The 15,332-nt window shown below is 44.2% G+C and overlaps 2 protein-coding genes across 7 annotated transcripts in view; one reads left to right on the forward strand and one right to left on the reverse strand.

Annotated features, from left to right (window-relative positions):
- Positions 1-4,297, reverse strand: part of cacna1fb (calcium channel, voltage-dependent, L type, alpha 1F subunit) — a 79,727-nt gene extending 75,430 nt beyond the window's left edge. For both annotated transcript variants that reach the window (XM_061788675.1, XM_061788668.1), the window contains exon 1: positions 3,996-4,297. In XM_061788675.1, the coding sequence (XP_061644659.1) occupies positions 3,996-4,014 (19 nt within the window). In that variant the 5' untranslated portion in view covers positions 4,015-4,297. The remainder of the gene's footprint in view (positions 1-3,995) is intronic.
- A 4,017-nt stretch (positions 4,298-8,314) lies between these two features.
- Positions 8,315-15,332, forward strand: part of magixa (MAGI family member, X-linked a) — a 58,622-nt gene continuing 51,604 nt past the window's right edge. For 4 of the 5 annotated variants that reach the window (XM_061788901.1, XM_061788921.1, XM_061788937.1 and 1 more), the window contains exons 1-2: positions 8,315-8,454; positions 15,191-15,242. In XM_061788901.1, the coding sequence (XP_061644885.1) occupies positions 15,201-15,242 (42 nt within the window). In that variant the 5' untranslated portion in view covers positions 8,315-8,454; positions 15,191-15,200. Of the gene's footprint in view, positions 8,455-13,200; positions 13,270-15,190; positions 15,243-15,332 lie in introns of those variants that run through there. The other variant, XM_061788912.1, reaches the window with a different exon arrangement.

Below are 15,332 nucleotides of genomic sequence, written 5' to 3' on the forward strand. Positions count from 1 at the left end.
TCTGGAGGACCCCCAGCTTGATGAGGACAGATGGCCTTCACCCTAACAGGCTAGGCGCCATCACTCTTTCTAGAGACAAAGATTACTGTTTAAAGCTTTCCATCACAGTTCACACAAGAGCAAGTCGGGACACAGGTCATTAGTGAGCCTGTTAGAAGGGGTGTGGAGTCTGTAAGACTCAGGCTAACTAGCGCTAAAATCACCTAGTCCTATATGTAGATTAGAGCAACATACTACACATACTGATCCACCACCCACTAATGCATTGCAGCCCGTTGCTTTCTAGCGAGGTAGTACTGTGTGATGAGTTTACGCACTCTTCCCTGGTTTGTTCTACCAATGACAAATCAAGTGATAACTACCAGATTCCTGCAGTATTAATCTCTTGCCGCGCCCACAGCATCTCGAAATATATTATGGGTTCTAGACGATGCAATCTCAGTAATATTATACTACTATGAATACTCTGGGGGGAGATAGCACCGATCAACCCATTTTAATAAAAACTGGTTTTATGAATATTAGATCACTTTCCTCAAAAGCTTTGCTAGTCAATGATTTTATCAGAGACCATAATCTTGATATGATTGGTCTTTGCAAGACATAGTGTAAACCAAATTAGTTTTTACCACTTAATGAGGTGTCTCCCCCAAACTTTGTGAGTTCACATGTTGCCCATCCTCTTTAAGAAGGAGGGAGTGTCACCCTTATCTCCAAATTTGTTTTCAACCTTAGCACTAGCCCAAACAACAACTTTAAAACATTCGAGCCTCTCGTTATGCGGTCTACACCACACCACTGCCGTTCTATCTTGCAGTTATATACCGCCCAATTTTCCAAAATAGCTTGTTTTGATTAAAATAATCCTAAATACTTATTTGATACAGTAGCAATGGAAACCCAAAAGCAGCCTACTTCCAACAGCCTCATGATAATGTGATCTCTGAGTATTATAATGTCACTTGCGGAGTCCCTTAGGGATCAGTACTCAGCAGTCGTTTGTTCAGTATTTATATGCTGCTGCTTATGATTAGCTTTCACTGTTATACCGACGATACTCAGATAAACATGCCATTAAAACTAATTAGCCTACACGATTGCTGTAATTTGGAGTCGTGTCTCGCTGAGATGAAACAGTGCATGTCGTGTAACTTTTTGCTCCTTGACCCTGAGAAAACTAAGCTGTTGATTATTGGTCCTGCTAAACATAACCACTTGTTTAAAGACTCCATTCTGAATTTTGCCAAAAGCACCTTTATCCAAAAAGAGTTTGTAAAAAGTCTCAGCGTTATAGTTGACACAACTCTCTCCTTTCAAAAGCACATTAAGAATATTACCAAATCTGCGGGTTTTGGGGTTGTTGTTTTTTTTTTCATCTTTGCATTATCACTAAGATATGGCCCATCCTATCTGCTAGTGATGCAGAAATAATAGTCCACGCATTTGTTATGTCTTGCCTTGACTATTGTAACATGCTGCTTTCTGGTCTTCCCATGTCTAGTATTAAAAGCCTGCAGTTAGTAAAAAAATGCTGCAGCAAGACTTTTGACGAGGATGAGAAAGTTTGATCATATTACCCCCATTTTGGCCAACTTGCACTGGCCCACCCGTCTACTTCAGATATTATTTTAAGGTCCTGTTACTTACTCATAAAATATTACATGGTTTCGCACCCTCTTATTTCACTGACTTAGTTGTACCATATGTTCCATCCCGAAACGCGTACAAATGCTGGTGTTTTGGTGACTGAGCCAGAAATGAGTCCACAGGCTCTCAAGCATTTTCTATTCAGGCTTCCGTACTCTGGAGCGCCCTACCCACGGATGTTAGAGCTGCTACCTCAGTAGTAATGTTTAAATCCCGATTTAAGACTTATTTCTACTCTTTAGCATTTAGTTAAAGTACATGTAGGCCTGTTTTACTGCCATTTGTCCTATCTCCTCCACTCTCAACTCCTGCATGGAGAGAGGGCTAGTTGACATTGACCAAATCTGAGCCTGTTGCTGAATGGGTTCTGCACCGGCCAATGGGATAAGATCTGAGGTGGACCACTTCCCCCGAAGTCGTTGCCATGGAGGATTCTGCTCCGACCGGGCCAGGTCTTGAGGCAGAACCACCAAAGGCGTCTATCCTGCGGCACCTCTTCTCCTTAAATGGACTCTTATGCCATATTAATGAACATTGTAAAATATCTTGCCATCATAATGAACATTGTACAGCACCAGACTATGTGATAAATGTTGCCCACTCAACATCCATTGCAGCCTGGTCAATCTGGAAAAGGCATCTGCCCCATCTGCGGTCCCTTCTCAAGGTTTTGTTTTTCCCCAAATGGGGTTTGGAGTTTTTCCTTGCCCTATTGGGTGGGTCTGTGAAGCCCTTTGAGACACTTTTGTGATTGAGGGCTATACAAATAAGCTTGACTTGACTGACCACGACAGACCGATACAGAGTCCCCATCACTGCTGACGCTGCACTGATATGCCTGTTAAGTTTCCACTCCATTCTTCTCTCATTTATAAAAAAGACCCAAAGATATTTAAACCCCTCCACTTAGGGCAGGCTCTCATCAAAAGAAGCTTGTCAACCGAGACATCCCCACAACATCCAGAGCCTTTAGCAACACCGGGCGGATCTCATCCACACCCAGGACCCTGCCACCAAAGAGCTTTTTAATCACCTCAGCGACCTCAACCCCAGAAATATAAGAGCCCACCTCAGAATCCCCAAACCCTGCTTCCTCATAGGAACGTGTGTCAGTGGAATTGAGGAGGTCTTCGAAGTATTCTCCCCACCGACTCACAATGTTATGAGTTGAAGTCAGCAGTGCCCCCATCCCCAGTATACACAGTGTTGATGGTGTACTGTTTCCCTACCTGAAATGCCGGAGAGTGGACGTGAATTTCCTCAAAGCCATCCAGAGGTCCTTGTCCCTGACCTCGCCTAACTCCTCCCACCCCTGAGTTTTTACCTCAGCGATCACCAAAGCTGGATTCTACTTGGCCTGCCAGTACTCATCAGCTGCCTCCGGAATCCCACAGGCCAAAAAGGCCCAATAGGATTCTTCTGTATCCCTCACCGTTGGTGTCCAGTGTCCACCAAAGGATTTGGGGATTGCCACCACAACAAGGACTGACCACCTTATGCCACAGTTGTGGTTGGCTGCCTCAACAACAGAGGCACAGAACACGGCCCACTCGGAATCAATGTCACCTGCATCCAATGGGACATGGTTGAAGTTCTGCCAGAGGTGGGAGTTGAAACGCCTTCTGACAGGGAACTTCACAGGGGTCCCTCACAATACAAATGGGTCTTCCAGGTGGGTGCGGCATCTTCCCCTATCAATCGGAGCCAACACACCACCGGGTGGTGATTGACACACAATACACCTTTCTCCTAATTATCATGTAAACCAACTCCCTCACTTTTTCTGTCATAGTCCTAGCCTTCTAAGTCCCTACTTTGAGTTTCAGGCTCTTTGCTTTCCTATGCTCTTTCTGCCTAAAGACATGCTCTCCTTGTCTCCTTCATCTTCAACTCACAGTAGCTACATTTCCATCAGTGTCCTGTGGGTAAACAGCACAGATGGCAGATGTTGTTAACCCGGGCTACGACCGATCCGGTATGAAATTTTTAGGATGAACGCTCATAATTGTTTGGCAAAGTTTTAAGCCGAATGCCCTTCCTGACACCACCCTCTGCATTGATCCGGGCTTGGGACCCGCCTAGTACTGGTCTGTTCCCCCATAGGGATGCATTTATAATACAGTTTAGTGATCACATTTGTGCTAATATTAGTGTTAACATTGTTAATGTTATTGTTAGGTTTACCATCAAAAATATATTACTGCTAACATTAGTACCATCATATAGATAGATAGATAGATAGATAGATAGATAGATAGATAGATAGATAGATAGATAGATAGATAGATAGATAGATAGATAGATAGATAGATAGATAGATAGATAGATAGATAGATAGATAAACTTACTTTTGTGGTTGTGCTGCATGTCTTCTGGTGGTCCACTTCAGACAATAATTTTTATACCATCTTCATGGCTTCTTACACACCAAACAAACAAAACTTTGCATACTGGCCTGGTCCACTTGGTCCAGTTGCCCCAGCTGCTCATCACTCAGTTTCATCTGATGTGTTCAGTTTTATCCTTATGTTATTAGGCTGAATGATGGCAAACGAGAACAAGAGGCTGACAGGAGAGAAATTCAGTTCGGCTTCACTAATCTGAATCTCTTCATCTCTCCTCCTCCTACTCTCCTCTCCTATGCTCATCTCTCTCTCTCTCTCTCTCTCTCTGCCTCGCTCTCTCTCTGACCCCCCCCCCCCCCCCCCGCCCCAATTGGGGATTAAATAGGAAAAGGGCTCAGTGTGTTAAAGGGGAGGACAGCTGCAAACAAATTAAAGGCACAGACAGAATAGAAATATGACTGTAAAAAATGTCAAAGATTATACCTGACAACAACACAATCACACCTGACGTGAAGACAATCATACTAGACATTAACACATCACACCTGACATGCAAACACAAACACTAATACTGTATGAACACAATCACATCTAACATTAATATAATCACACTTAAGTGAATAGAATCACACCTAACATATGAACACAATCACACCTCATATGTAAACGCAATTACACCTGACACGTAAATGCAATCACACCTGAAACGTAAATGCAATCACACCTGACGTGAACTCAATCACCCCTGACATGAATAAAATCACACTTGACATGTAAACATAATCACACCTGACACATAAACACAATCACACCTGATGTAAAAACCATCACAACTGACACGTAAACACAATCACACCTGACATGAACAATGGGTGTGAATGTTTTAGTGTCACTTGTGATTGTGGTGAACTAGTGTAAAAGGTAACTAGCAGCAAGCTGTTTAGCGCAAAGCTTGATGACGTCACAGTGGAGCCAGCAGGACTTGACGAACACTTGACATGAAATTGAGGATGAACTGAACCAACGTTCACCTTCACATGTCCTCCTCTCGTCTCATTACCTTTGTCCCTCACTCAATGGTGGTTCTAGCCCATTTTTAGCGGTGTGGCCAGACTGTGTCCAAGGGTGTTTTCAGGGGGGCCGCACTACAATCGTAAACGGGGTAAGTTGGTGTGTGCAGATCAAAATTTTGAACAGACCACTCTGATCACATCATATCCATTTTTTCAAGGTGGTGTTGGTGGGGGGGTTGCAGGGCGGTCCAGCCTAGCGGGGCATTTGCCCACCGCTCCCCACCAGAACCGCCACTGCCCTTGCTACCTATTCCTTTTCTTTGTGTGTATTTGTATGATAGTGTCTGTGTGCTTTGTGTAATCAGATAATCCCAGATTTGCCTCTTTTCCTGTTTGTCAAGCAACTTGTCATTTGTGATGTCGCTGGACCATAATTGCAGACTTGCACATTTTCATGCGTGTGTGTGTGTCAATGTTTGTGTTATTTATACCTTATTTAAACAAAAACGTTTACATATTATTAAAAACAATGTTGTAACATACACTACAGCTCTAACAACGATATATTCAGTAGACCAAAAACAATACAATATATTAGACATTGTTAAGGAATATAAATTAAATAAATGAATAAATAATAGTTTAAAAATGTGAACTGTTCGGCAAATGTAAGTTCCATTACAAAATTATCTATAAATGTCATTTTCTTTTTATTTTCAAAAAGGCTAGGCTCAGGACTTTTCGAGTGAGATTGATTTAAGTTTTTTATTTATTTATTTTTGAGATTTTTTTTTCCCCCGAATAAAATAATACAAACTGGACGCATTCGTCCTATTTATTTTCATGGTAACATAACGGTGGAGATTGGTTAGCACATCTGCCTCACAGTCCTAGGGACTGGGGTTCAAATCCCGGCCCCGCCTGTGTGGCGTTTGCATGTTCTCCCCCGTGCCTGAGTGGGTTTTCTCCGGTGCGTGCCCGTAGGTGTGAATGTGAGTGCGAATGGTTGTTTGTTTCTATGTGTCCTGCGATTGGCTGTCGACCGGTTCAGGGTGTACCGCGCCTCCCGCCCGACGCTAGCTGGAATAGGCTCCAGCAGCCCGCGACCCTAGCGAGGATAAGCAGTAAAGAAAATGGATGGATGGATGGATGGATAAGTATAACCTGATGCACGGGTTGCTCTGACACAATCAATGGTGCTCTGCTGCCTCCGACCGCACAAGAGAGCAACTGCAGTCTGCGTGCGCGCGTGAACGTGAGAACAACAGACGGTGAGGAGACAAAGATGCTGAACTCGCAATGTTTCAGGACCAAACGCACTGTAGCCGTAATTCTATGATATATAGAATACATATGGAGCAAAATGGTGGTGAAACAGTATTTGCACCCTTGTGAAATTCTCTTTTTTTTTGCATAGTTTCCACTCTTTGAAGATCATCAAACAAATGTAAATAACAGACAAGGAGTTTTGCATATTCTCTCTGTGCCTGTGGGTTATCTCTGGGTACGCCAGTTTCCTCCCACATCCCAAAAACATGCATGGTAGGTTGATTGAAAACTCTAAATTGCCTGAAGGTGTGAATGCGAGTATGAATGTATGAGGGGCCGTTAGGGACATTATTCAGGATTAGCTCTCACACTTACTATTCAAATGCTTTCACGCACACACAAACTACTGAAAGGCTTTCATAAGGACTACTCAAACACTCATACACATGAGTCCTGCTCTCATTAACACTACTCAAATGCATTCACGCGAGCACGTCAATCACATTCACATCACTGGCATTCATGAGTTCATGTCAATCATGCTCACACGTGAATAGTGTAAATCTTTTATTAAGTAGTTCAATTAAAAAAAAAAATATTATAGAGATGAACTGCACACTGCACAGATAGATAGATAGATAGATAGATAGATAGATAGATAGATAGATAGATAGATAGATAGATAGATAGATAGATAGATAGATAGATAGATAGATAGATAGATAGATAGACAGACAGACAATGAAATGGTAGGTTAATTGACAACTCTAAATTGCCCGTAGGTGTGAATGTGAGTGCAAATGGTTGTTTGTTTATGTGTGCCCTGCGATTGGCTGGCAACCAGTTCAGGGTGTACCCCGCCTCCTGCCCGATGATAGCTGGGATAGGCTCCAGCACGGCCGCGACCCTAGTGAGGAGAAGCGGCTCAGAAAATGGATGGATAAGTTTTTTTTTTTACTATTCACATGCAGTGGAAAGGAAAGACCACCAGTGGGCAATGAGGCTCTGCCTCACTTGCCTACCCTAACCGCACGTCACTGGATAAGCGGTATGGAAAATGGATGGATGAATGGATGTGGTGCAATGGTGGCACAGCATTTTTATATTAGTGTGCTCCTGAAACTTACTGTGGAGGAAGACGTCGGACATGATTAAACATACATGTTTCAGGTGACTTTTCAAGGAAAAACTCGACTTCATACAGTATGCAAAATGCCTCTGTCTCTTCTTTAATGTCACACATGGTTATGTATTATTTTTGTATATTATTTTGCGACTTGATGGTGTTATACTGTAGGTGTAATGGTGTTGAAATGGATTAGGTCACTGAAGGCCCAGGTCCAAAACTCACCCTCCGCCACTGCAAAATAGAAAATACAAGCCGGGCAGGTGGAAAATAATTTAAGATGGCAAAAACAGATTTCAGACAGCAGAAAAAAACAACAATAAAAAAACAGATGGCAAAAACAAGAAAAAAAAACAGGTGAACAAAAGCTCATGGTTAGCAGGTTACAGAGAAGTGGTGAACAGACAGCAAGAGAGAGCATTTCAGTTGTGTGGATGAGTGTGTATCACTAGGCTACTGTGCGTCTGAATGGGAAAAAAATCAGTAGTAGACCTATGTATGAAAGCGTTTCAATAATCTGTGTGAACGAAAAATCATTCAGTACTGTGTATTAAAGCTTTTCTGTCGTATGTATGAGAACTTCGTTAGTGTAGCGTGTATGAGAGGACTTCAGTGGTGTGTGTGTGTGTGTGTGTGTGAGGTAATCCCTGAATTGTATTACTGACACTCATTAACACACACACGAACACACGCACATCCCTACGTCCTACTTTCACTTCCGGCTTCCTTTCCTGCTGCCACGCCCCCTACCCGCCCTCCACGCGTATGTACGCTTGCTATCTTCGCACACGCGCCTGAGAGAGAGAGAGAGAGAGAGAGAGAGAGAGATAAGGATAGTGTAGCGAACACTCTCACTCACGTGAGCGTTTCAACGTCTCGCTGCTTTGCATCCTCACCTGCAGTGATCGTCGGGCACGCGCCTTTGCAACAAACCCTCATCCCCTTCCGCACGCACGCGCGGATGAACCTTGCCGCAGCCTTGAGCGAGGCGTCGGGCAGCTCCACGCCGGGATAGGAACACCGCGAAGCGGCCGCACCGTGGACGAGCATGACGGTAAGCGATGTGCAGGCGCGGTTTTGTGCGTGTGAACGTTTTGCGTTTTGTGTGTAGGCGCGTGCACGTGAGAGAGCGCGCGTGCGTTGCAGGTCAAAACGACGCTGTCAGCACATTGTCAGACAGGCACGCGCAAAGGGGGCGGGCTCACTATTGCAGGTTGTGTGCGTGCGCGTGCGCGTCTGGTCTCGGAACCCCCCCTTCTATTCGTAGTGTTTCTATGTATGTATGTGTGTGCGTGATGACTTGTGACGCAATGTGATGCCTTTACATTTTTACCTTGCATTTGTTGTTGTTGTCCATAGTTTTATGCTAAGCTAACAGTTGACTTGACCCAATCATTTAGGTGCTAACGTGACGTCACTGTAGGAAAAATTACATCATATAAATTGGTTAATTAACTCACCTACCACTTAACTAGTGGAAACAACACTATGCTAATACCATCCCTAACTTCCACTAAATAGCCATATTGGTGGTTAGAAGGCTAGTTGGCGTTTGACTAAACATTTGGAAAAATTGTTGCTCAGTAGATAGAGAGAAGGGCTGCATGATTATGGCCAAAATAATAACCACGATTCTTTGGATCAATATTGTAATTGTATTGTAGTGAGGATACAAGGTGGCGCCTACCAGTGTGGCCGCCTCGGTTACGCGCTCTCTAGTATTGTTTTTGTGTTTTTCGTTCGCCTTTGGAGACATTACACGACTCACTCACACAAGGGGAGACTTGCTAACTATCGAGGAGGCTACTCCGGACTTTCTTTCACGAACTTTCGCAAATCCGCTCAGTTTTTTCCCCGAGTTACTCACCTGAGCGGCGTCCGTGGTCTTCGCCGCATGGAGGCGAAGCGAGCCGGCATCCAGGTGAAACTCCGCAGGAGAGGATACAGATTGGCATTCCTGTCGATCCACCTCGCGAATGTACGCTCCCTACCCAACAAAATGGACGAGCTTCATCTTCTGATAAAGACCAGTAAAGACTTCGGACGTTCCGCCGCCATGTGCTTTACGGAGACCTGGCTTTGTGACGCTGTACTCGATGGCGCCGTCATGCTTCCCGGCTTCCATCTTCACCGAGCAGACCGCGACATGGAATCATTGGGGAAAACAAAAGGCGGAGGGATATGCTTCTATATCAACGAAAAATGGTGTACGGACGTCATGGAGCTCAGCACACACTGCAGCCTGCATTTGGAGTCGCTGTTTTTGAACTGTAAGCCATTCTACTCGCCGCATGAGTTCGCATCATTCATCCTGGCTGGGGTGTACATCCCGCCTCAAGCTAACACGAACACCGCACTGCTAACGCTCGCCGAACAAGTCAACGAAATTGAAAAAAAACACCCGGACTCACCCCTCATTATTCTCGGGGACTTTAACAAAGCTAAACTCAACCACAAACTCCCTAAATACAAGCAGCACATCGACTATCCTACCAGGGAAAATAACATTTTGGACCACTGCTATACTACGCTAAAAAATGCATACCGTGCTATACCTCGTGCAGCCCTGGGCTCGTCTGATCACTGCTTGATTCACTTAATACCGACGTACAGGCAAGAACTTAAATGCGCGAAGCCTACAGTGAAAACAGTGAAAAAGTGGACCAATGAAGCAAAGATGGAACTTCAAAGCTGTTCAGACTGCACATACTGGAGTGTCTTTGAAAATTCAGCTGGCAGCCTGGATGAATATACGGATACTGTCACATCCTATATCAGTTTCTGTGAAGAGGTATGTGTACCAACAAAGTCATTTCGCACATTCAACAACAACAAGCCGTGGTTCACTGCCAAACTTAAGCAGCTTCGCCAAGCCTTGGAGGACGCATATCAGAGCGGGGACAGGGCCCTGTATAATCGCGCTAGAAACCTGCTGACTAAAGAAATTAACGTTGCAAAGAGGAACTATCCAGCAAAGTTGGAAAAACAGTTTAGCGCTAATGACTAAATCAGTCTGGCATGCATTCCAATCGCTGACAAATTACAAGCGACGATCCCCCCAAGCTGAGAACAATAGCACACTAGCCAACGACTTGAATACCTTCTACTGCAGATTTGAAAAGGACACTTTCACACCCCACACCCACACAGCCGCACCACCGACCACTATCACACCTCTGACTTCTGCGTTAACCATCCACGAACAGGATGTGAGACACATCTTCAAACAACAAAAGATTGACAAAGCGGCAGGTCCAGACCATGTGTCCCCATCCTGCCTCAAAGTCTGCACGGATCAGCTCGCTCCGGTCTTCACACAGATATTCAATAGATCTCTGGAACTGTGCGAAGTACCATCCTGTTTCAAACGCTCCACCATTATTCCAGTCCCCAAGAAACCTACAATCTCGGGTCTAAATGACTACACGCCTGTCGCCTTGACATCTGTGGTCATGAAGTCCTTTGAACGTCTCGTGCTGGACCACCTCAAGAGCGTCACATGTACCCTGCTGGACCCCCTGCAGTTTGCCTACCGAGCGAACAGGTCTGCGGATGATGCAGTCAACATGGGACTGCACTTCCATCCCAGAACACCTCGACAGTGCAGGGACCTACGCGAGGATCCTGTTCATGGACTTCAGCTCAGCGTTCAACACCATCATCCCTGAAGTCCTTTCCTCCAAGCTTCTCCAGCTCAGCGGCTCACCTGCCATCTGCCAGTGGATTTACAGCTTCCTGACGGGCAGGACACAGCAGGTGAGGCTGGGGGAGGCCACCTCATCCACACGCAGCATCAGCACTGGGGCGCCCCAAGGTTGTGTCCTCTCTCCGCTGCTCTTCTCTCTACACGGACGACTGCACCTCAACGCACCCGGCTGTCAAACTCCTGAAGTTTGCAGATGACACCACTGTCATCGGCCTCATCATGGACGATGACGAGTCTGCATATTGACAGAAAGTGGAGTGGCTGGAGCGGCTGAAGCTGTGGTGCGGCGACACAACCTGGAGCTGAATACGCTCAAGACTGTAGAGATGATCGTGGACTTCACGTTGTCCAGCTGCCTTGTGTCAACCGTCGAGACCTTCAAGTTCCTGGGAATTACAGGAAAAAAAGCTTCACATATTAATACATTGGACATTATTGCCATTTTAGGCTTTTATTTTGAAGTTATCCCCGGAGCGCATTGGCGACATGTTACAGTAATCCTTCATATGAACAATGAACAATCATTGTGGCGGCTAGCGTGACTTAAACTTTTCAACTGCAGGCTGGCCTGTCCACACTTATTGTTCATGCAGTGTATTTAATGCCACTTGGAGAAATGGCTTGAGGGTATCACATTTCTTGTCTAGTGTTTTGACGTTTTTTTTTTTTGTTTTTTTTTTTCCCAGATGACTGAACAGATTAGTTGTGTTACCTTGCTGGGCAAATAAACTCTGCTGCACTCTTAACATATGGCTTCTTGTTTAACATCGCTTGTCTTGAATCAAAATATGTCCTGAGAACGGATGTTGATCCCTTTCTGAGGCGCTAGCTCCAAATTTTGCTGTACCGGCTTCTCTAGGCATGACTAACGCTCATAATTCCACCGACACTGACTGAGAGAACCACACGGCAGGGAGTGCTGGGGTCCCCCCTAGTGGTTGGCTGACTAGGTTGCAAAATTGCTTCATATCCAGCAATGACCTCATTTTCCATCCATCCATTTTCTGAGCCGCTTCTCCTCACTAGGGTCGCGGGCGTGCTTGGAGCCTATCCCAGCTGTCATCGGGCAGGAGGCGGGGTACAGCCTGAACTGGTTGCTAGCCAATCGCAGGGCACATAGAAACAAACAACCATTCGCACTCACAGTCATGCCTACGGGCAATTTAGAGTCTCCAATTAATGCATGTTTTTGGGATGTGGGAGGAAACCGGAGTGCCCGGAGAAAACCCGCGCAGGCACGGGGAGAACATGCAAACTCCACACAGGCGGGGCCAGGGATTGAACCCGGGTCCTCAGAACTGTGAGGCTGACGCTCTAACCAGTCGGTCACCGTGCCGCCTGATCTCATTTTAAATGTAAAAAAATTGCTGACAATCAGGCTCATTTAATTGTGGCAGCCAAAATCGCGATCACGATTCAAATTTGATTAATTGTGCAGCCCTGATAGATAGACAGACAGACAGACAGACCAAACACTTCTGGACATTCGGAACAATAGCTGTGAATGAATGATTTTCGGGCTGTCCTTGCAGGCAATCGCAATTAGATCGATCATTGATTCTCAAACTGTGGTACTTGTACCATTAGTGGTATGTGGAAGAATCAATGCCTAAGTACAGTTGAGTTGGATTTAACTTTACAGTACAATAGATTTACATTTAATATTTAAGAACCTTTTTTGTCAAACTTTTATTTTGTTACAATTTGTAAGTTTTATGTAATACATTTTATTTTAATCATTTAAGTAGTTTAATTTTCAAACTGTTAAGGTTACAGTTGCTTACAATAATATTAAATATACTTTTTAGGACTACAACCTCTGTCTTGTTTTTGGACCTACTACGCTATGGTATTTTAATGCTAGTCATGATTGTGGTACTTGGAAAGCAAAGTAATTTTTTAGGTGGTACTTGGTGGAAAAAGTTTAAGAACCACTGTGATAGATTGATAGAATATACAGCACATTTGGTTTATTTAGTGTATACACAAACACACACATTGCTTTCAACACACCTTAAACACACTGACAAACGACCTTTGACCGGGCCTATCAAAGAGGGAGGGGCAAGTGACAACCACAGAACTTTGTGGAGAGACACATGCACGCACACATACACACAAACTGACGACATGAAGAACTGAACACAACACAACGCTAAACAGGTAACATACATGGAAAGTGACACTTCACCTCCAAGGATGTGTCTGTGGTGTTTATGGTTAGCATGTTAGCAGGTGTGAGACTGAAAGCGTTCAATTAGTGTGTGTGTGTGTGTGTGTGTGTGTGTGTGTCAGCATGCATGAAAGGCAAGAATGAGTGCCCACACCATAGAAAAACTAATATAAACTAATGCAAGTAAATGGACTGAACTTCATACAGTGACAACCTGCAAAGTTAATGCAATCGTTCGTTAAGATATTTGGGCAATAGATACTCGCCAAAAACAATTTGCCACTTTTTATCTGATGATTATAAATGTTTACTCTTTATATGATTAGTATTTAGGTGAACACAAAACCAATTAGAGAAGGTTTTAGTCCAAGTTGAGGTTCTTGCCCCGAGAGAGGTTTCTGGTCTTGAGAGAAGGTTGTATTCTTCAGAGTAGGTTTTCGCCCCCAGAAGAGGTTCTAGTTCCAAGAGAAGAATCTACTCTGAAGAGAAAGGTTTAGTCCATAGGAAAGATGCTTATCTCGAGAGAGATTCTATTCCCTAGTGCAGGTTTTAGTCTCGAGAGAAGGTACTATAGCCTTGAGAAGGTTTTTGTCTTGAGAGAAGGTTCTAGTCTTGAGCGAATGTTATGGTCCCCCAAAGAGGTACTAGTTTTGAGAAGGTTGTATTCCAAGGGGTTTTAGTCCAGAGAGAAGATTCTACTCTCAGGAGAAGATATTAGTCCCAAGAGAACGCTCTAGTCCCCAGAAAAGGGTCTAGTCTCGAGAGAAGAGAGAAGATTCTAGTCCCAATTGAAAGTTGTAGCCACTAGAGAAGATACTAGTCCCTTGAGAAGGTTCTGGTCTTGAGAGAATGTGCTAGTCTTAAGCGTAGGTTTTTATCCCCAGGCGAGGTTCTGGTTCTGAGAGAAGATTCTACTTTCAAGAGAATGTTTTAGTCCCTAGAAAGGATTCCTAACTTGAGAGGTTCTCGTCCCGAGAAGAGAAGATTCTATTCCCAAGTGCAGGTTCCAATTTGGAGAAAAAGTACTAGTGCCTTGATAAGGTTTTTGTCCTGAATGAGGGTTTTAATCTTGAGAGAGCGTATTGGTCCACAGAAGAGGTTCTAGTTTCAAGAGCAGGTTCTATTCCCAAGAGGTTTTAGTTCAGGGCGAAGAAGCTACTCTCAAAAGAGGTTTTTAGTCCCTAGAAAAGATTCTTATCTCAAGAGAAGGTTCTCGTTGTAAGAGAAGATTTCATTTCCATGTGCAGGTTCTAGTCTCGAGAGAAGGCACTAGTGCCTTGAAAAGGTTTTTGTCCTGAGAGAAGGTTCTAGTCTTGAGAGTACGTATTGGTCCCCATAAGAGGTTCTAGTTTCAAGAGAAGGTTCTATTTCCAAGAGGTTTTAGTCCAGAGAGAAGAATCTACTCTCAAGAGAAGGTTTCAGTCCCGAGACAAGGTAGTTGTCCTCTGAGAAGGCTGTAGTCCCCAGAAATGGGTCTACTCTCAAGAAACGGTTCTTGTCGCAAGAGAAGATTGTAGTCCTAAGTGAAGGTTCTAGTCTTTAAGGTAGGTTTTCGTCGCCAGAAGAGGTTCTAGTCCAGAGAGAAGATTCTACTCTCAAGAGAAGGTTTTAGTCACTAGAAAAGATTCTTGTCCCAAGAAAAAATACTAGTCCCCAGAAAATGTTTAGTCCCAAGAGAAGGTTCTAGTCCCGGGAGAGAATTCTAATCCTGAGAGAATATTCTAGGAGAAGCTTTAAAGGCAACACCTGATTTATTTAGCTTGCTAGCTAAATAATAGATAGCTAGATAGAGAGACGGATAGATAGATAAATACAGTAGATACTCAAGTGATACATAGGTGCGTAGATTAGCAGGAATGACTTCAATGGCATATGACATGTAAATGATGTTTACTGACTTCCTGTTTTCAGCTCTGCCACCATGTCTAAAAACACAGTGAAGAAGCTGCACTGGCGTTCCAAGGTAAACGCCACAACAGGCCAATGTGCTAATAGTAACATTGTGATCTTTATGATGGTGGTCCGCCAGCTAACCGCTGTCCGTCATTTCGGT

The sequence above is a fragment of the Phyllopteryx taeniolatus genome, chromosome 1, assembly GCF_024500385.1.
Source record: "Phyllopteryx taeniolatus isolate TA_2022b chromosome 1, UOR_Ptae_1.2, whole genome shotgun sequence".
NCBI lineage: Eukaryota > Metazoa > Chordata > Actinopteri > Syngnathiformes > Syngnathidae > Phyllopteryx > Phyllopteryx taeniolatus.